Source organism: Mus caroli, unplaced genomic scaffold (assembly GCF_978045245.1).
Source record: "Mus caroli unplaced genomic scaffold, Mus_caroli_1 scaffold_10, whole genome shotgun sequence".
Classification (NCBI taxonomy): domain Eukaryota; kingdom Metazoa; phylum Chordata; class Mammalia; order Rodentia; family Muridae; genus Mus; species Mus caroli.
Window position 1 is genome coordinate 19,609,924 of NW_028227265.1, and position 21,292 is coordinate 19,631,215.

Here is a 21,292-nt window from a genome sequence, read left to right on the forward strand (position 1 = left end):
TGAGTCTTCCAGGAAACTACTGAACTTGAGCAGCTCATGGGAACTTCCGATTTATATCTAGTTCTGCAGACACGCACATGGCCTGGGTACCCCAGAAGAGCTGCACCATTCTGAAATAACTACATTCCTCTCTTAAAAAAGATTTATTTATTTTATGTATGTGAGTACACTGTAGCTGTCTTCAGACACACCAGAAGAGGGCATCAGATCCCATTACAGATGGTTATGAGCTACCAAGTAGTTGCTGGGAATTGAACTCAGGCCCTTTGGAAGAGCAGCCAGTGCTCTTAACTGAGCCATCTCTCCAGCCCAACTATCTGTGATATTTTTACTACCTTTTTTTTTTTTAATTGTAAAACAGGGCAAAGTTCTTTAATGTCAGTAAAATGTAAGGGATTTCACAGATTGCAACTCCTTCAAACAGGGACTAAGCTTAGTTTCTCAAGTCATCATTAACCCTGGCACATGAAGAACATTGCAGTGCCAGGCGTGGTGGCTACACAGAGAAACCCTGTCTCAAAAAACAAAAAGAAAAAAGAAAACAAAAGGAAACGAGTGTCCTCAGTGACCCCCAGTAGGAGGCTCCTGGCTTTGGAGGGAGGATAATCTGCTGTGAACACTGCAGTGAATGAGATGGTATCAGAACAAGCATTACAGGAGAACAGTCACTCCAGCTAAACTATCACCTGCTAGTGACTGTAAAATACATACTGACTTTACAAGTATCAAAAAGCAAAAGTTTGAAAATAAGTTATTTATATTGATTTTACACTATACAGCACAGTGAATATTCATGTATATTATGTAACACATCTGTATGTAGCATGTATGTAGCTATATGTTCACATGAATGATGTATATAGTGGCCAGAGGACAACCTTGGGTATTATTTCTCCAGTACCACCCACGTTTTCATTGAGACAGAGTCTCTGACCAGCCGAGATTCACCAAGTAGCCTGCAGAGTTGGCCAGTGATCCCCGAACTCACGGTCTCCAGCACTCAGAACCCAGGCCACAGCCATGCCCAGCTCTGTCACATGGGTTCTGGGTCCAACTCAAGCCCTCATGCTTGTACTTTACTTGGTTACTATTTACAGTCCAGGAGTCACTAAGCTCTCTCCAGCCTAACACATTTGTTCTTTCAAAGTCTTAAAAGAGTTCTAAAGCCAGTTTGGTGGCATACGCCTGTAATCACAGCAAATGGGAGGTGAAGGCAGGAGGTAGTTAAAGACAGATGACACTCCTGGGCAAGGTCATTCTTGGCTACACAGCAAGTTCAACGCCAGCCTGGGCTACGTGAGGCATAATCTCAAAAACAGGGTGCTGAAATGTGACGACAACACCAATCTCCTTTTCTTCTTTCAGTAACAGTCTGATACAGACCCTGAAACAAGAAGTTTCACTCTACCTCATCACAGTATGGTAAAGAGGGATAAGACTTTAGCTCATAGGGGAACTGAACCTTCGGATCATCCTTAAATCTGACCCTCAGCACCGCACTGAGGGGAGAAAAGGAAACGTATGGTACGGATATGGGTGTGTGTCTATAGGTGTGTATCTATATAAAACAGTTTTGATGACTTGTAAAAAGTCACACAGCAGTGACAGACAGATTAGAACTTGGGAGCTCAAATCCCTCCAGTGTTATCTTCTGCTGTAACCAGCCTATCAACTCTCAGAGCTTACCTTAAAGGACAGCTATTACACACTTGACATCTTAGTCATTTTGGTCACTAAGAACAAAAGCAGATATATGACAGGGTCAAAGGGCGATCTGTTTTTATTATGTATGATCTTGTTACAACTTTTTAGCCTGAAGGGAACGATTACTAAGCTTCACTGAGGAGTCATTTAAACTTAAGCAGAAAGAGACAAGGCCAAACATGCAAGGGAAAGAATACACTGAGATGGAAATACTTTTTCCCAGTGCAACTTTGCCATCAATCAACTACATGAACATCATCTAACCAATCCTCTGGGCTTCTTGCACATTTATAAAAGGAGCTGAGCAGTTGTGGTGCACGCCTTTAATCCCAGCACTTGAGAGGCAGAGGCAGGTGGATTTCTGAGTTCGAGGCCAGCCTGGTCTATAGAGTGAGTTCCAGGACAGCTAGGGCTACACAGAGAAACCCTGTCTTGAAAAACCAAAAAAATAAAAAAATAAAAAAGGAAGTAAACGGCCTCAGTGACCCCAGTGGGAGGCTCCTGGCTTTGGAGGGAGGATAATCTGCTGTGCCACACATTTGAGATACTAAACTTTTCTTTCTCTTGCCCCCTAAACACTGGGTAACATCCCAGCAGTTGACACAACCAAGAACCCCCACCCCAACACACAATGGATATGAAGGTGCTGTTGGGTTGTATATACTTGTTTACTGCACTAGTAGATGATCTCTCAAAGGTTCCTTCAAGTGCTACAATTCTATAAGTCTGTAACCCTTCTAGTATAACTGAGTCACAAGCTGTCTTAGTCATTGTTACTGTGAAGAGACACCATGACCAAAGCAACTCTCATAAAAGAAAGCATTTAGTTGGGCGCTCGCTTACAGTTTCAGAGGTGTAGTAAATTGTCATCATAGTGGGGGACAATGTGGCAGGCAGGCAGGTGCTGGAGCAGTAGCTGAAAGCTATAGTCTGATCCTCAGGCAGAGAGACTCTGGGCTTGGTAAGTGCTTTTGAAACTTCAAAGCCAACTCCCAGGGACACACTTCTTCCAACAAGGTCACACCTCCTAATCCTTCTAATTCTTTCAAATAGGGTCACTCTCTGGTAACCAAGCATTCAAATACATGAACCAATAGAAGCCATTCCTATTCAAACCACCACACAAGCCCCTAACTGGGAAAAGACAATAGTGAAGGAAATGAAATGAACAGATAAATACAACTCAAAAGGAAAGAAAAAATGAATAACTTAGAGAAAACAGATTGCCTGGACCTAGCCAGGATTCCATGCAGTGGTTTAGCTAACAAAATACTACTTTTAAGAGTTGAATGATTGGAAACAACCCACATAGGGAATGATTGGAAACAACCCACACAGGGAATGATTGGAGACAACCCACATAGGGAATGATTGGAGACAACCCACACAGGGAATGATTGGAGACAACCCACATAGGGAATGATTGGAGACAACCCACACAGGGAATGATTGGAGACAACCCACATAGGGAATGATTGGAAACAACCCACATAGGGAATGATTGGAGACAACCCACACAGGGAATGATTGGAGACAACCCACATAGGGAATGATTGGAGACAACCCACACAGGGAATGATTGGAGACAACCCACATAGGGAATGATTGGAGACAACCCACACAGGGAATGATTGGAGACAACCCACACAGGGAATGATTGGAGACAACCCACACAGGGAATGATTGGAGACAACCCACACAGGGAATGATTGGAGACAACCCACATAGGGAATGATTGGAGACAACCCACATAGGGAATGATTGGAGACAACCCACACAGGGAATGATTGGAGACAACCCACACAGGGAATGATTGGAGACAACCCACACAGGGAATGATTGGAGACAACCCACACAGGGAATGATTGGAGACAACCCACATAGGGAATGATTGGAGACAACCCACACAGGGAATGATTGGAGACAACCCACACAGGGAATGATTGGAGACAACCCACATAGGGAATGATTGGAGACAACCCACATAGGGAATGATTGGAGACAACCCACATAGGGAATGATTGGAGACAACCCACATAGGGAATGATTGGAGACAACCCACATAGGGAATGATTGGAGACAACCCACCCAGGGAATGATTGGAGACAACCCACACAGGGAATGATTGGAGACAACCCACACAGGGAATGATTGGAGACAACCCACACAGGGAATGATTGGAGACAACCCACACAGGGAATGATTGGAGACAACCCACATAGGGAATGATTGGAGACAACCCACATAGGGAATGATTGGAGACAACCCACATAGGGAATGATTGGAGACAACCCACACAGGGAATGATTGGAGACAACCCACATAGGGAATGATTGGAGACAACCCACATAGGGAATGATTGGAGACAACCCACATAGGGAATGATTGGAGACAACCCACATAGGGAATGATTGGAGACAACCCACACAGGGAATGATTGGAGACAACCCACATAGGGAATGATTGGAGACAACCCACACAGGGAATGATTGGAGACAACCCACACAGGGAATGATTGGAGACAACCCACATAGGGAATGATTGGAGACAACCCACATAGGGAATGATTGGAGACAACCCACACAGGGAATGATTGGAGACAACCCACATAGGGAATGATTGGAGACAACCCACACAGGGAATGATTGGAGACAACCCACATAGGGAATGATTGGAGACAACCCACATAGGGAGCACTTACTAAGCACTAGGCTGGGAAAATAGCTCAGTGGCTGAGCACACGCTTACCACACATGGCCCTAAGTGAGGTGGAATGCAGGAATACTTATTAGGTAGTACCAGACAACATTCTAAGTGCTAGACTTTAAGTGCTGTGTATCACATAGGAGCTTAGTAGGGCTACTATCTCAAAAGTCAGGTGTGGTGATGAATAACTGTAATCTCAGCACTCATAAGGCAAGGTTGAAGCAGGAGGACTGCTGTGAGTTCAAAGCCACAATGAGCTACACAGAAAAGTACCTGGCCAACCAGGACTACACAGCAAAACCCTACCTGACAAAAACCAACCAATGAGACAAATCAGAAGTATGATCTCAGGCTCTTGTAATCTTCTGGATCAGAATCTACATTCATTCTATCTATCTATCTATCTATCTATCTATCTATCTATCTATCTATCTATCTACCAACCTACCTACCTACCTACCTACCTATTTTATCTATCTATCTATCTATCTATCTATCTATCTATCTATCTATCTACCTACCTACCTAATTTTATCTATCTATCTATCTACCTATCTTATCTTATCTATCTATCTATCTATCTATCTATCTATCTATCTATCTATCTATCTATAATTTTCAAGACAGGTTTTTCTGTGTAGCTTTGGCTGACCTGGAACTCAATCTGTAGACCAGGTTAGCCTCCAACTCATAAAAATCCACCTGCCTCTGCCTCTGCCACTCAAGTGCTGGGATTAAAGGTATGCATTACCACCACACAGCCAGAATCTATACCTTACAGTTTAATAAGTGTTACTTACAAGTAGTAACTCATTACTTTTCATATCAGATACAGTGGATTTAATCTTATGAAAAACAATAAAAATATTCTCCATTCCACAAATCCATAAGGCACAGAACATTATGAACTTGCATGGTAAATTGTCAGGGACAGGATTTGAACCATACTTCTTCATTCTATAATCCAATCTAAGTATATTAAGTCTCAATTATCTTTTCAGTTTCAGAGATAAGGTCTCAGGTAGTGTGGGCTGGCCTCCAACATCCTGTGTAGCTGCGGGATGACCAGGAACTCTCATCTTCCTGCCTCAGTCTCAGGACTGGGACGACAGGTGAATATCAACACAGCTAACTTTGCTCTCAAAAAAGAAAAAAAAAGTTTTATATTTAGTGTGTATGTATATGCATACACACACCATGGTGTGCATGTCCACTATGTGAAGCCCAGAGATCCAACTTGTCTGGCTTGGCAACAAGTGCCTTTACGTGCTGAATCATCTTCCCGGCCCCCAACACTCAATTTTTAAACAACTTATAAAATACTTATAAGATAGAATAATCTGTTCCTATTAAAACTGGCATCTAAAGTCAAAGTTTTAATAACACAGTAAAATTAAGATGATCTTATATTAAGAGAATTATAAGGATATAAAATGACTATACAATATGAGCTCAAATATATAATTATTAAGAAGTGTATGTGTGATTGTAAAATATTTAGTGACAAAAAGTTACAACTACAGGTTGTGAGGACAGGATCTGGTATTAGAGCGCCAGAGCTCAAGCTCCAGCCCCATCACGTCCTAGCTGATTACTCTTAGGCCAGTATTCCCTCTTAGATCACTTACTATGCCTATGCAATGAAAGCCATTTACTTCACAAGACTCTGGATTTAATAAGGTAATCTATATAAGGCATACATGATGAATATGCTTTTTCATTTTCCAAAATTTCTTCAATAAGCACACAGAACCCGTCAGTAATCAGCAAGAAAGGTTCTCAGAAACAACACTGCTTCAGCAATTATCAACTACCTTACAAAGGGCTACTATGAAGGAAGGACCTACTCCTCTGATCAGACAACAGAAGACTAAACTCAAGCCATTAACAACTAAGTAAGAGATCTATCTTATGGATCTGGGAGCAGACGTGATTAGGCAGTAAAACTGAGTATGAAGAGTTGCTGTGCCAGCTCCTCTCCTCTAAGACCTTTACTCAGAAGGAAGTCCTTGAGTGTGAATCAGGCCCATCAAGTGCCGAGCGATCTCTGCCTGACCTTGGACCCACTCATAGCATCAATCTTCCTCACATAAAAGGAAAGAGGCAACCTCAAAGTTCTTGTAAAGATGTAATGAGAAAAAATGGGTAATATACTAAAAGACTGATATTGCAAATAAGCTCAGGGACTTGGTTGAGACCAGGCGCCCTCTTGCTCCTCCTTAGATGTGTAAGGTCCTGGGCTCCTCCTCCTGTAATAAAAGCACACCTATTTTATCCATCCAAAGTTTGACACTGTTTTCAATATTTTCTAATAAATTATACCTTTAAAGAGCTACTTCACTATTAATTATCAAAGCTACAGGGCTAATAAGAGGTAAACTTTCCATTTAAATTACAATTTACATTCTCATGTTAATAAACATTTGAATTCTTAACTAATTACACAACTAGTGGGAACATAATGTGGAGGGTGTGTTTTTTCAAGTTCCTGGCATCTTCTAATGCAAACACTGGTAGGTGAATAAGACATCTGCTTAAACAAGTGAGCACCATCAGTCACTACAGCTACAATCTAGGTCAAGGCTTCCCCTGATAAAATTAGATCAGATTCGCATTAAGACTTACAAGAGCCTAAGGATCACCCCCTCTGATCCTTTTTATTATACAAAAGGATTTAGGGAACCTGTTAACTTGGGAACAGGGAAAACATTCAACTGCTAATCTCCTTTTTCAGGATTTCCCCCAGCTCCTAAAAGAATCCCAGCAAACCTCAGTTCACACTTTGAGAGGCATCAGCTCAGGGCTCAGCTAAAGCTGTTACTATTATTACCACACCTCTAAGGTGTAAGAAACTCCTTCATGTACATACTTCAAGAATGCTGAATCCACAGCTTGGACTTCTGTTTCAGTTTACTAGTGAAAAGGACAAAAACATATATTCAAGTATTTAAAGAACTAATTTTATTTTTTAACATTGAAATAAGAGTTCAGATGCACAGTATAAAAATCTATAGTGGTGGTTTGAATGAAATTGATCCTCATAGGTCCACAGGGAGTGGCACTTCTAGGAGGTGTGGTCTTGTTGGAAGAAGTCACTGCCCTCACAAGCCAGGCCCAGGGGTTCAGTCCTTCTTCCTGCTGCCTGTCCATCCAGATGTAGACGTCTCAGCTACCTCTCTAGCACTATGTGCTGTCATGCTTCCTGCCAGGACAATAATGGACTGAACTTCTGAATTAGAAGCCAGCCCAAATTAATATGTTGTCCCTTGTAAGAGTAGCTGTGATCATGGTATCTCTTCACAACAATAGAAACCCTAAGACAGAAGTTGGTACCAGGAGAACTGAGGTATTGCTGGGATAGGCTGGACCTGGCTTTTGTTTGGAGGAATGTGGCCTTTGGAATTTTAGATAATCTTTTTAAAAAGATAGTGAACACTTTAAGTGAGGCTTTATGGGGTCATACTAGTAGATCCACGCAAGCAGTGGTGCAGGGGGTAATTTGAGCTATAGGGGTCCAACTCAACATGTTTCAGAGAAGAATTGTAGTGTGTGGCCTACAGACTGTTCTCATATATTTTGGCAAAGAATGTGGCTGCTTTTTGCCTTTGTCTGAAAAGTCTCCTTCGGAGTTTTGGATTAATTTCACTGACAGAGAAAAATCCCAAAACAGCCCAATATTGACTCTGTTGTATGGTTACTAGTGTTCACTCTTATGCAGATCTAAAATGAAATGGAGCAAGCTGAGCAAGAAAAAATATAAAACGTACAGTTTGAGGGGACAGGGGACATCAGAAAGTAGAATAGAGGTAAGTTCTGTGTTCAGGGCGATAAACCGATTAAAGAAAAGCCTGATGCCAAATGGAATAAAGTAGTGCTGGTGTCAGGACAAGATCCCACCCAGCTAAGCCTCCAACTCCTGAGAAGGAATTAAAGGGGAACTAAAGAAAAGCTTAGGAAAAGCCAGGAACTATGGTGCACACCTATCATCCCAGCACACAGAAGGCAGAGGCTGGCAGATCTCTAAATTCAAGGCCAGTCTGGGCTATAGATTGAGTTCCAGGACAGCCAAGCTTAAGCAGTGAAGGACAACAGAAAGCTGGTGAAGATGTAATTGAACAAGTGGGCCATGTTCCAGCCCCAGCAAGCAGCAGAACATGGCAGATGTGGTCACATGGTTCTCAATTTAGAGTCAAAGACAGAGAAGAAAGGAGTAATGAACTCTCCCTCCACAACTAAGGAAAGCAGCTGAGACCAGGCATATGTCAGGGGTGCGCCTGCATGAAGGCCTAAAGGCCACAGTGTAAAGCAATGAAGGTGAAGCCTGGATTGCCTTGGAGACTACAAAATGTTGGAGATGCCAGAGCTGTGGGATACCTACCCAGGAGGACTGCTAACAGGAAGTGGAACCAGCCCAAGAGAGAGAAGTGTGCTGCAGCCAACCAAGCTGAAAGGAGCTGAAGATCTAAAGGGCACTTTGACATCAGACCTGGAGCGTAGTCTGGTGTCTGCACAGCTGGGTTTGGTCTGGCTTCGGTCCAGTATTTCCTCACTATGCTCCCGCCCCCTCTTTGGAATGGTAATACATGAATATCCTGTGCCATTCATTATATGCTGGAAATATGTATTTTGCTTTTTCACTTTGACTTTATAGGGGATCACAGTTAAGAGACCGCATGAGTCTCAGAAGAGACTTTGAACTTTAGACTTTTTAACAATGCTGATACTGTGATAGACTATGGGGACTTCTGAATTGGACTATGATATGGCTGCTATGGGAGCCAGGAAGTGGAATGCGGTGGTCTGAATGAAAAAGGCCCCCACAGGTCCACAAAGAGTGGCACTACTAGGAAGTATGGTCTTGTTGGAAGAAGTATGTCATGGGGGTGGGGGGGAGTGGGCTTTGAGTTCTCAGAATCTCAAGCCAGGCCCAGTGGCTCATTTGTTCTTCCTGCTGCCTGTCCATCCAGATGTAGAAGTCTCAGCTACCTCTCTAGCACCATGTCTGCCTGCATGCTGCCATGCTTCCTGCCAAGACCATAATGGACTGAACCTCTGAAAGTATAAACCAACCCCAATTAAGGCTATGTTGTAGTGTTTCTTCACCGCAATAGAAACCCTAACTAAGGCAAAGACTATTTGTCTTTATATTTATATAAAAAAATTAAGACACAAATTACTTTTAAGTTTGTGCAAATATGCTCAACTTCACTCATTAAGAAAATAAATATTGCCGGGCGTGGTGGCGCACGCCTTTAGTCCCAGCACTCGGGAGGCAGAGGCAGGCGGATTTCTGAGTTCGAGGCCAGCCTGGTCTACAAAGTGAGTGCCAGGACAGCCAGGGCTACACAGAGAAACCCTGTCTCGAAAAAACCAAAAAAAAAAAATAAATAAATAAATAAATAAATAAATATTAAAGCAACAGAATAGCAAAATTCCCATTTAAGCCTGGTGCACACTTGTGATCCCAGGCGTCTGGGAGGAAAATGCAGAAGGATGAGGAATTCAAGGCTAACCTCAGCTACATGAGACCCTGTCTCAGAAAGAACCAGAAAACCTCCTATTCAATTTCCAGTAGGGTTAGAAAAGGATTGTCTTTGGAAAGCTGACGTCAGGAGTCTCTTACTTGAAAACTGCCAACAAAGTCTAGAAGCATCTCTCAGTGTACAGTGCTTGTCTAATATGGTTGAGGCCTTGAGTTTAAATCCAGAAACGTAAATAAATAAATGAACAACAAACAAATAATTGGTATTTTTTATAAGCAGGTTCAGCTCATGCAAAAGTATGTATCTACACTTACATATAAAACTTAATACTAACATTTTGGAGAAAATAAAGAAAAAATGGGTATATTTTATATTTTATTTCTGGGATTTTTTAATTAAAAAAAATAAGGAGCCGGGCGGTGGTGGTGCACGCCTTTAATCCCAGCACTTGGGAGGCAGAGGCAGGTGGATTTCTGAGTTCAAGGCCAGCCTGGTCTACAAAGTGAGTTCCAGGACAGCCAGGGCTACACAGAGAAACCCTGTCTCAAAAAACCAAAAAAATAAGGACTTATTTTCATACATGGATGTTTTGCCGACATGGATGTCTGTGTACCATGTGTATGCCTGATGCTCAAGGCAGCCAGAAGAGGATGCTGAGTCCCCGACACTGGAGTTACAGATGTTTGAGAACCATCATATCAGTGCTAGGAACTGAACCTAGATCCTCTAGAAAGGCAGCTAGGTGTTCTTAGCTACTCAACCATCTCTCTAGCCCAGTATTTTTCTATTTTAGATGGGAATATAACCTCTATGAAGGAGTTGAAGATATCTATCAAAATTATAAATGGTCATATTCCTTTGACTAAGGATAACTGTGCTTCTATGGGCTCACCCTCCAGAGAAACCCCTCTGTGTGAGAGAAAAGATACAGAGGAACTCATCTGTGGTGATGTTTGCTGTGCTAACAACTGGTAGCAGGCTAATATCCATAATGAGAGATTAGGGAAATTAGTTAAAATTATGGTGGCCCATAAAGTAGAATAGCCATGTAGATAGTAAGTAAAATGATATTTATATAAATATGGAGATGAGATATCTCTCAGAGATAGTAAGTCAACAATGTGTTGGGCTGGAGAGATGGCTCAGCGGTTAAGAGCACTGACTACTCTTCTGGAGGTCCTGAGTTCAAATCCCAGCATCCACATGGTGGCTCACAACCATCTGTAATGAGATCTGACGCCCTCTTCTGGTGTGCCTGAAGACAGCTACAATGTACTTACATATAATAATAAATGAGTAAATCTTAAAAAACAAACAAACAAAAAGAAAACCAATGTGTTGTGTACAGCATTATTGCTTTAAGATGTGGCTGTGCAGGTATAAGAACATGTATGCTTGAGAAACATAATAGCAACTGTCTTCATGGAAAGCTGTAGCTGGCTCCAGACTGGTGGGCAGAGGACTTACTTCTCACTCTGTACTCTTGGATATTCTACTTACAATTCCCCAAAAGGGAACTTTTTAAATCTTTAAATTTGTATAAAGGACCACAATGTATTCCAGATAGAAGAACTATCAGATTTTCCTTCATTATGGTTTTTGACTGAAACTCGTAAAGCACGAGACCGGAAAGATGCTTAGTCAGGGAAGCGTCCACCATGGAAGCAGGAAGGCCTGAGTCTGGACCCCCAGCACCCACACACAGGCCCGGTTTGATGCCTGACGCATGCCTGTAACACTAGCACTAGAGGCAGAGAGAGACTGGCAGAGACCCAGGGCTCACTGATCAGTCAGTCTACCAGTTGGTGAGCTCCCAGCTACCTCAAAATACAGGGCTGGAGAGATCCCTTAGCAGTTAGGAGCACTTGCTGCTGGTCCAGAGGACCTGAGCTAGGTTCCTACCACATAAGTCAGACAGCGCATATGTGCACACACACACACATACACACACACACACACACACACACACCCTTAAACATAGTTCAAAATAAACCTTTACGAAACAATAGAGGAAGACACTTGCCATCAACCTCTGACCTACAGGCACATTCATAAATATGTGGACCCACTACATACAAAACAGTAATTTTTAAAAACATTAATTATTCCAAGGACAAATCTTATTCAAGCCCATTGACTATAAAACCACCATCACTTACAGAATGTGCTTTAATCCTCAAGCCCATTTCCGATCAGACAGACAAGTTACTAATATCACAGTAGGATCAGTGTTAAGACTCAGAGCTCAGCTCAGTATAGCAGTGCATGCCTAAAATCCTAGCACTTCAGAGACCGAAGCATAACTGTGAGTTTGAGAACACACTAGTGAAGGAGAGCAGCTCTTGACTCAAAACAAAAGAAAACATCAACAGGAAGGAAACCTCTAGGCCTCACCTGACCAGATCTCCATGAAGCTGTAGATAGAGGCTTTCTCTTCCCTCTCCAGCACATATTTCTGATGCTGGTGTCTCTACTGTGCAAAGGACAAGATGTAAATCAGAAGAGGAGGAGGAGGTGGTGGTTGTAGTGGCAGTGGTCGTGTCTGCTCCATAAAGGTAAACACAGCCTCTCTTCACATCTTCTCTTAGCCAGTCTCTTTCTCGAGAACCAAACCTACTTCTTCTATTCAAACAAGTTCTGCTCCCATTGTGTTTCATATTTCTCTGAAAAGTACCAAGAGAAAGAAATCATTAACAAGAACATTGGTCTGAATTGCATGTGTTCCGTCCTTATACTCAACGCTGGCTGGTCAGGCATCCCCTCGGCAGTGGCTGATCTTGTCAACTTGGCAACATCTAGAATCAACTAGGCCCACATTGCAGCCCAGCAGTGAGAAAGGGCTTTTCTTAAACAGATTACTGAAGCAGGTACATTCACCCTAAACCTGGGCCACACCTATTGGCAGCTCACGTAAAAGGACACAAAGAAGGAAGCTTTGCTACTGTCTGCCTGCCTGCCCTGACTTTGCTGGCAAGTTTGTCTATCCTGTTACTGTAACTGGTATTAAATCCAACTTCTTCAAGATTCCAACACAGACTGACAATGAACAGTTTTTCAAGAACCTCCCCAGACTCTAGCACTAGATTCAGACTGCTGAGACATCTAGTCCTGGGGGCTCAACAACTACCAGAGTCTCAGCCTTTTGTTGTGAGATAGCTATTGCTGAACTGTCTGCACTCCATCCTGGAAGTCCCTTTGATATCAGTTGTCTCAGCTCTGCTCCTTTAGAGAACCCTACAACGCTGCCCTTTACGCTTCCATCTACCATCCCATTTGAGCCTGTTTTGTTTTCAGGAATATGCTAACAAAATATAGATATACTACCTGCCTTGGGCAAATTTTCAACATTCTGACTTAGTAGTTCAGATCTGTTATGGGCTGAATCTGAACTATCGCAAGACAAACATTCAAAGGCTGGTTCCTGGCTAGCCATGAGGACATACACCATTATTCCTAGAATTCAAAGGGAAATGCAGGCAAATCTGAGTTCAAGGCCTGCCTGGTCTGCAAACTTCCAGGCAAACCAGCACTACATAGTGAGACCCTGTCTTACACACACACACACACACACACACACACACACACATACACACACACACACAGACAGTGCTTACTCCCCAGATGATGTGCTATTCAGTAGGAGGCAGGGACTAAGCTGGCAATGGCAGCTCACAGGGGTGAGTCTAGCCCTTCCTTCTAAGGTGCTTTCTACTTCCTGATTCAACATCCAGTGAGCATAAACTGCCTTCCCCATCTTGATGCCTTCAGACCCTCTAAAACCATGAGCCAAAAGAAACCTCTCCCCACCTAAGTTGCTTCTCTCGGCTACCCAGTCCTAGCAATGTAAGCGTAACTCACTCATCATTATTCTAAAGAACAGAACAGTAGTCAATCATATATGTGTGTATAACAGCAAATGTACACATTATAGTATAGCAAAGAAAAGAGAACAAGAGAATATATGGAGTGAATGCTGCTGCTAATGGATACAAGTTTATATATATATATATATATATATACACATATATATATATATATAAAAAGATAAATGTTTTTCTAGTTCTAATTCTGATAAATAGTTTTTTGGAGGGGTCTTGGTGGTGGATAAGTGCATAAAATAAATAAATTTAATACCAAAAGTGTCAAATTTAATGTGAAGTTTCTGTTTTGTATGCCAATTCTAACTATATATAAGTTCATTAAGTTGTACAGACTTTGGGTCTGGTTAATGTCAGTGTCTGATGCTTTTATTTCCAAAGGGGTTTTAATAGTAAAAAAAAATCAAAATAATAATTACTAATTCACATTTCAGATAGAATCTGATACATATAAAGTAAGCCTTTCACACCATGAAGTCACTTAGTAACAACCTCTCTCTTTAACTTGGCCCCCAGACCTCAGTGCAAACCAGCACGGAGAGCACTAAACAGCACAGTCTTATATACAGGAGCTGTCCGACTCCTGGCACGCTTCAAAATAACTACTGCTGGCTATAGGGTGGGAAACTCACATACGTACTGTGCAGTCAAGCCACATTACGGCAAGAACTGTTAAGAACCAACATGAAACAAATGTCCAGCCTGACAAGGTGAGGCAAGGCACTGCTATAATTTAACAGTCAGGCCGCAGAGCAAGGAGAGTATCTTGAGTGTCAGGAAAACCTTAGCCTCCATGAGTGCGCCCCAAGCTGGCCTGGCCTACACAGTGAGGTTGTTTCAAAACAAACAAAAATGAAAACAGCAGCAAACCATTTCTAAAAGTCACCATTTGCCTGTTGTTTTCACGATGGAACATTTATATTCAACAAAATGGAAACGTCCACTGACTTCCCACTACCCTTTGCCATGTGTCACTCCTCTCTAGCCATCTGTGTCCCTTAGCTAGTTAACCATTCCACTACACTGTGGCATGTCTAAAACATCTTCAACTTATTCACATGCTTGTTCTCCAAAGCCCTACTCAAACGCAGGGCTCACTCTGGAACCTTCCACAGCTCCCACCATGCCTAGCATCAAGATCCTGCTCTCAACAGAACACTTCCCCTTGAGTAGAGTCTACTACACAGGCTTGGCCATGAATGCAATCGTTTCTGTGGCTTCTCATTCCCTTCACCAGACACCCTGGAGAGCGTTTTTAATGTAGATTGTCACAGACACAGATGCAAAGACCAGGTACCACCACGGGAATTGACACCCATTCTCCACTTTAGCTTCACTAATTAGCTATAACAAGGAATTGAATAAACTTAAAAAGGAAGTCTCAGGTGGGCATGGTGGTTCACGCCTTTAATCCCAGCACTCAGGAGGCAGAGGCAAGCGAATTTCGAGGCCAGCATGGTCTACAAAGTGAGTTCTAGGACAGCCAGGGCTATTCTGAGAAACCCTGTCTCGAAAAACCAAAAAAAAAAAAAAAAAAAAGGAAGTCTCATTTTTTGTAAAATAAATAATTTTTATCTCCAAAGTCAAAATAAATAAAACCATTTTTACTAGTATTCCTCATTAGAAAACAGAAATACATATAAAGAAAGTATTAGTTTGAGAGAGAGCAGCTACTTAAGAACAACTGTAAATGAAGCCAGGCATAGAGACATAGGTCTGTAATCCCAGATGCTGGAGACCCAAGTTAGAGGCAAGAGAGGATCAAGTCCAAGACTACATCAAAACTAGTAAACAGTAAAAGCCAGGGTAAGCAGGCATGTGGTGACTTTAAAACAAGAAGATGAATGCCCTCACTTTAAAATTTAGGGTACACAGGTAAATTGGCTTTTGAAAAACAGTCCCCTGGATTGACCGCAGCCCTGACACAGCAGATGGGCACTCGACAACTGAAGGCCACTTTCAGCCTTCACTGACCGATCTTCCTGCAGCTCTTCAAGGTCTTACAATTATTCAAAATTATACAAATGTAGCCCTGACAGGTGGAAATCAGGCCCTTTCCCTCCAAGCTCAATCTCAGCTTATTCTGTGAATCAATAAAGGGCTTTCAAGTGTTCATCTCAAACATACAAGAGCCATCATGTTTGTACCACTAAGAGACTGTAACCACTGAATAGCCCACCTGCAGCTAATTTTGAAAAACGATTTATTTCCTAATCCCTGATAAAGACTACTAACAAGTCCCTCTGGCCAGTGTTCTCTGTGGTAGAGTAAGATTTACACAAAGAGGCTCTGCATCCTACACTAAAGTAGAAAGGAAGAGTGAGTAGACACACCCTGCACACCACCGAGACTGACGCACACATTTGTGCTCTCAGAACTCAAGAGGCTGAGACAGAAAGACTGTTACAAGTTTGAGCCCTGACAGTCAGGCCTACAAAGTGAAATCCTGCTGCCAAAAGAACAATAAAAATATAATGAGTTAGCAGGTCAAATAATGATTCACTGATCTCCATGGTCTTAGAAAAAGTCTAGAAAGACCAAGAAGTATTATAAATTTTATTCCAAGAACTGTTTGTTTGAGATGGGATCCTATGTACCCCATGTTGGCCTCCAAATCACTCTGTAGGTGAGGCCAACCCTGACTCTTTGATCCCTCTCCCAAGTACAGAGATTACAGTGTGTACCACCACACCCAGCATCTACTGGTTACCTGTGCACATGCATTCCTCTAAGACTATACATTTTGTAAAGAGCTTTATGTTATCAAAACACACGTTTGTGGGTCATCTCAAGATCTGACTATCTATAATTCTACACTCTAGACTCTCTGAAGTAAAACTCTGAGGAGCTAGAGATAGGATTTACCTGCATTTCACCAACAGCCATTTACAGGCCTTGAAAACAAGCAAAGCAAAGATGTCCATATAGCAACAATAACAAAGATAGAGTGTTGAGCTATTATTAGCCACCACTAAATTACCTAGTGCTTCCTTCTTCTCAGGAATGTCTTGCTCCACTGCCTACCTCATGAGGAAGGAACTGCTGGAGAGAACTCCCGAGCGGGCAGTGCTGCAGTGGCACTGTCCTCTAGGCAGCTTCGACTTCTAAGAGTCAGCGAGCTCCGGGCTGCTCGTCTGTGGATAGTTTGCTTTCTGCTTTACTTTTATGAAAGCTGTTATCACAAACTTACCCAGAAGGGAATACAATTACAACCACACATCACATCACACACACAGACAAAGACTCACCATCTAAAGGTCAGGGCTAGAGAGCTACATCAGCAGTTACAACCCCTGATGCTCTTGCAGAGGACCCAGGTTCAATTCTCAGCACCCACACAAGTAACTCATAACCAACCATAAAACAGGAGACCTGAAGCCTTCTTCTGACTTCCACAGGCACCAGCATGCCTGTAGTGCACATATATACATGCAAGCAAAACACTCAGCCCATAAGATAATATAAACCTAAAAAACTGTTTTAAATATTAAAATCTGTCTACAAAGCCAACCGTTTTCAGACCATGAGCTGAGTAGCCACCACTTGTGTTTAATACTTTTAATTCTAAGAATAAAGATAATATATGAGGACTAAGGTCAGCTCAAAGGTAGTCTCATGCTCTGGCCTGACCAACCCATCAGAATGTAGAACACTTTAAGGTCGATGTTTCTGCCTTCAAGATCTAAAATAATAACAGTTTTAAACAGTATTACGTTATGAAGTGTTTCTAAGGGACCAGAAAGAGTACGACAACAGGGAGAGGAAGAACCTTTCAGCTCATTAGAAATGTTTTGGAATTGGTTGTTTAGAACCCATATGGCATTCAGGAAGCAAAGGCAGGACTGAAGTTCTGCAAGTTCTAGATCAATATGGAATATATAACAAGTTCCAGACCAGCCAGGGCTACACAACAGTCAGGGCTGAGCAGACAGCTGAATCAGTGATGTGCTTGGCACGGAAGCACAAGATCTGAGTTCAAGTCACTACACATGAGTAAACTCAGGACCTGGCAGTAAATACAGGCAACCCCAGTGCTGGAAGATGGAGACCCAAAGGCCAGTCTAGTAGAGTTGGTTCAGTTAGAAAGCCAGTCTCAAACAAAAAGGTGAAGAGCAATAGATAAAGACATCTGACATCCACCCCTGGCCTCCATACACAGGCACACAAACATGCAGGCACCTAAACACAACTTCAAAGACATCTAGTTTGATAAAAACAAAAGACAAATATTCAAACCAGATAGGCTGTAACTTCCTATCATCTCCTGATTGATTAAACTAAACCATAATCTCAAAAGCATAGGGAACATCTGAAACTCTTGAGCCTGATTCAGGAACTTGAGAAAGTTTTAGAACTTTGACATACATTCTACGTTGCTCAAGCTGGCCTTAGACCCTGAGGCTTAAGTGTGATCTCATGTCAACCTTCTGAATAGCAGAGGCCATAGGTACGAACCAAGAGCCTTGGCTTAGCAGTATATTTAGAATAAAATGCTCCAGTGTCCTACGGTCCTTGATATAATCTGAATAAATTATGTTGACTCAGTCATGTAGGGCTTTTATGAAGAGCTTTTTATGAAAACTTGAGAATAATGTTCATGATTTGGGTGTAAGTATAAAGGAATAAAAAGTCTTTTTGTTTATTTGTTTTGTTTTTCAAGACAGGGGTTCTCTCTGTATCTCTGGCTGTTCTGGAACTCTGTAGATCAGGCTGCCCTAGAACTCAGAGATCTGCCTGCCTCTGCTTCCCAAGTGCTAAGATTAAGGCATGCACCAACTTTTTATAAGTATTTTGATGCTTGAGCTGAGGAATAGAACCAGAGCCTTGTATGTTGGAGGGCTGCTGACCCTCTAGCACTGAGCAACACTCCTAACCCAGAGCCATGCTCCTAGGCTAGAGAAGTCTTTACAAACATCTCCAGAGAAAAACTTGTGAGCAAACATGACATTCTTCAAGGTTCAGAAAGTCTGCTGCTCACTCCCCTCTTGTACTCTTTATAGGCTACAATTGAGAGAGCGAACCACTCCGCAACCCCAGAGGACTTCTGCTTGTGGGACACACAAGGCCTGTTTCCATCACCATCTATCCCACTTATTTACGAGGATCAGTGTCAACTAATTCAGGAAAGAAGGCCAGGAAGGTCTTTCAGAAAGACTTTCATGGCAAGAGCTCAATTCTGACCAAGAATCAAGACTGACCGACCCATCACTGGAATCTAATGATCCCAAGATGAGAGCTTCGGGAACCAGGGGAAGACAGCCTTCAATAAAGATTTCCATTCATGCAATTGGCCATTTCAACATGACCCAAAAGAGTTACAAGGAAAGTTTTTTTTTTTTTTAAATTGACCATCCTTTGCATACCAAAAGACATTTGATATCTCTCAAAACTATTTCCTCATAAGTTAGTCCTGCAGATTACTGAATCCACTCACAATTTACAGTTCGTTATTTGTTATCATTTTAAATATCTAGAAGACTTTGAGTAATTACACTTGGATTTATGCTTGAGTAAACTCCAGTGTGGGTAACAGTTATGAAGTTAGTCTAAAGTAAACTATGCATTAACACTGGGAGGTGCCAGAAAATAAGATTTCAGTCTACTGAGTATTGGTTTTATGAATTCACTAAGTACAAGAAATAAAATTTTCTGCTGCTCCCATCTTTGTGCTACTTTACTAATAATCTTAATAAAAGGAAATATTACTCAACAACAATCTCATTTAATTACTTAAGGTTTGCTTTTAACATTAAGTATCTTCGATGTTTGGCAGACTGTTTTCGAAACACATTAAATCTCAATTTTCTTCCTCTTCTTCTTTGGCAAGTTTTAAATCCTGCCAATTGCTGCTCTTCTAGAACTCTAGAGGAATTCCATTCCACTATTCCAGTTCGTTTATATACCGAACCTACAGAAAAAAAATGTCTCTGCACTATTTCAGAGGTTAGCAGAGAACTCCACCCAGTTAGCCACCCTTTAGCCATCTCTGCTGACCTCACCTCAGCTCACCTTCTGCATTCTTCCTGCATAGAAACTTCTTGTCATCACTCACCTTCAAGGCTCCACTCCCCTTTCCCCTGCATCTGTTTTCCAATCCTCCTACTCCCCTGATTCTACCAAAAAGCCCCGCTTAGCTGCCTGTTGCATAACGGCTCCCCCACTGCCTTCTCCCCGGATTGTCAGCCAAGCAGGAGTGCCCCTTTGGGCTCTGCTCCCCCACCCCCGCCCCCCAAACCCTGCAACACGCCCAGCAGGTCCACAGGCAGCAGATCCTCCGGGACTGTCCCCGGAGCGGGAAGCGCTGGGTGTTGCGTCTTGGAGCCGAGAGCCGGTTCGGAACTCCCGTAGCCAGTCCCGAGGGCAGCGTGGCCGCTCCCGCCGGCGCAGCCCGCGCACACCACGGCGCCTGGCCAATCGCCGCCGCCATCCTCCAGCTGGGGTGATGTCTTCAGGTGTCCGCCGAGTCCTGCGTACTCTCGCCGCCTGACTCCCGCCAGGCGCGGCCGGCCCTCGGAGCCCCCCGGAACCCGTCCCGGGGCCCCGGGCTAGGCCCAGCGAGGAGACGGAGGTCCCGGGGATGCGGGGAGGAAGGAAGGTGGGGGCAGCGGCTGCCCGAAGGCGTGGGCCTGCCGGGCGGCGGTCAGGGATGGACAGCGCCGGGAAGCGGGGCGGCCGAGGCCAGGGCGGGGACTCGGCCCGGAGGCCCCACAGCAGGCCCGCGGCGGCCGGGCCAAGTGCAAGCGGCCCAGGGACGCAGGGCGGGGGGCGCCCGCCGCCTCGAGCAGCTTAGCGAAGGCGGCCACGGCCCTCTTGCTTCCTCCCTCCCCCTGCCGTCTCACCTTTAGGACCCGAATCCCTCCAGGCCGGCGAGGTACCGCCGCTTCAGGTGGCTCCGGGGGCTCCAGCGGGCCCGCGGGCACGGGCTCCACCTCCCCCATTGGCGGCCAAGGATTTACAGAGACGCCCGGCCCGGCGCGACAGCGCGAGCCTCGGAGGCGCGCGCGAGCAGCGGGAGGCCTCGCCCCTCCGCCTAGACCCCGCCCCTAAACAAGACGCTCCGCCCCCTTCTGTCCCGCCCCGGCCCGCTGGACCTGCGTAGTCGCCGGCCTGGCGAGGCCGGAGTAGAATTGTGGGAGGCTGGCGCCACTGCAGGTGGAGTAAGCCTCCGCTGCGCTCCACCCTGAGATCGGAGGACCAGGGCGCAGGGAGAGCAATTTGGTGCTTTCTGGGTCCTCCAAGAAGCGGCCAGAGGAAAAGACAGGTAAGGCCTGCACCTGTTAAAATAGACAAGATACAACCCTCCACCAGGGGCGGCGCTGGAATTCTCCATCCAAGATGCTTCCTGCTCCCAAATGTGTCTTGTCCCCTGGCACCCACTGGCGGTGAAAGAACTGTTGCTTATACTCACCTCTTAGGGATAGCTGGCGACCTTCTTCATCAAACCACCTCAAGTACACTAAGCTTTCCAGGCACAGTTTAGTGTCCTTTTCCTGTAATCAAAGTATCAGATTTCCTTTCTCA

General features: G+C 43.7%; 1 protein-coding gene across 2 annotated transcripts in view; it reads right to left on the reverse strand.

Annotated features, from left to right (window-relative positions):
• Positions 1-20,786, reverse strand: part of Phlpp2 (PH domain and leucine rich repeat protein phosphatase 2) — a 74,885-nt gene extending 54,099 nt beyond the window's left edge. For both annotated transcript variants that reach the window (XM_029480886.2, XM_021170074.3), the window contains exons 1-2: positions 20,611-20,786; positions 12,288-12,556 (exon numbers count right to left, since the gene is read on the reverse strand). In XM_029480886.2, coding sequence (XP_029336746.1) covers positions 12,288-12,556; positions 20,611-20,709 — 368 coding nt within the window. In that variant the 5' untranslated portion in view covers positions 20,710-20,786. The remainder of the gene's footprint in view (positions 1-12,287; positions 12,557-20,610) is intronic.
• Between the last annotated feature and the right edge of the window lie 506 nt (positions 20,787-21,292).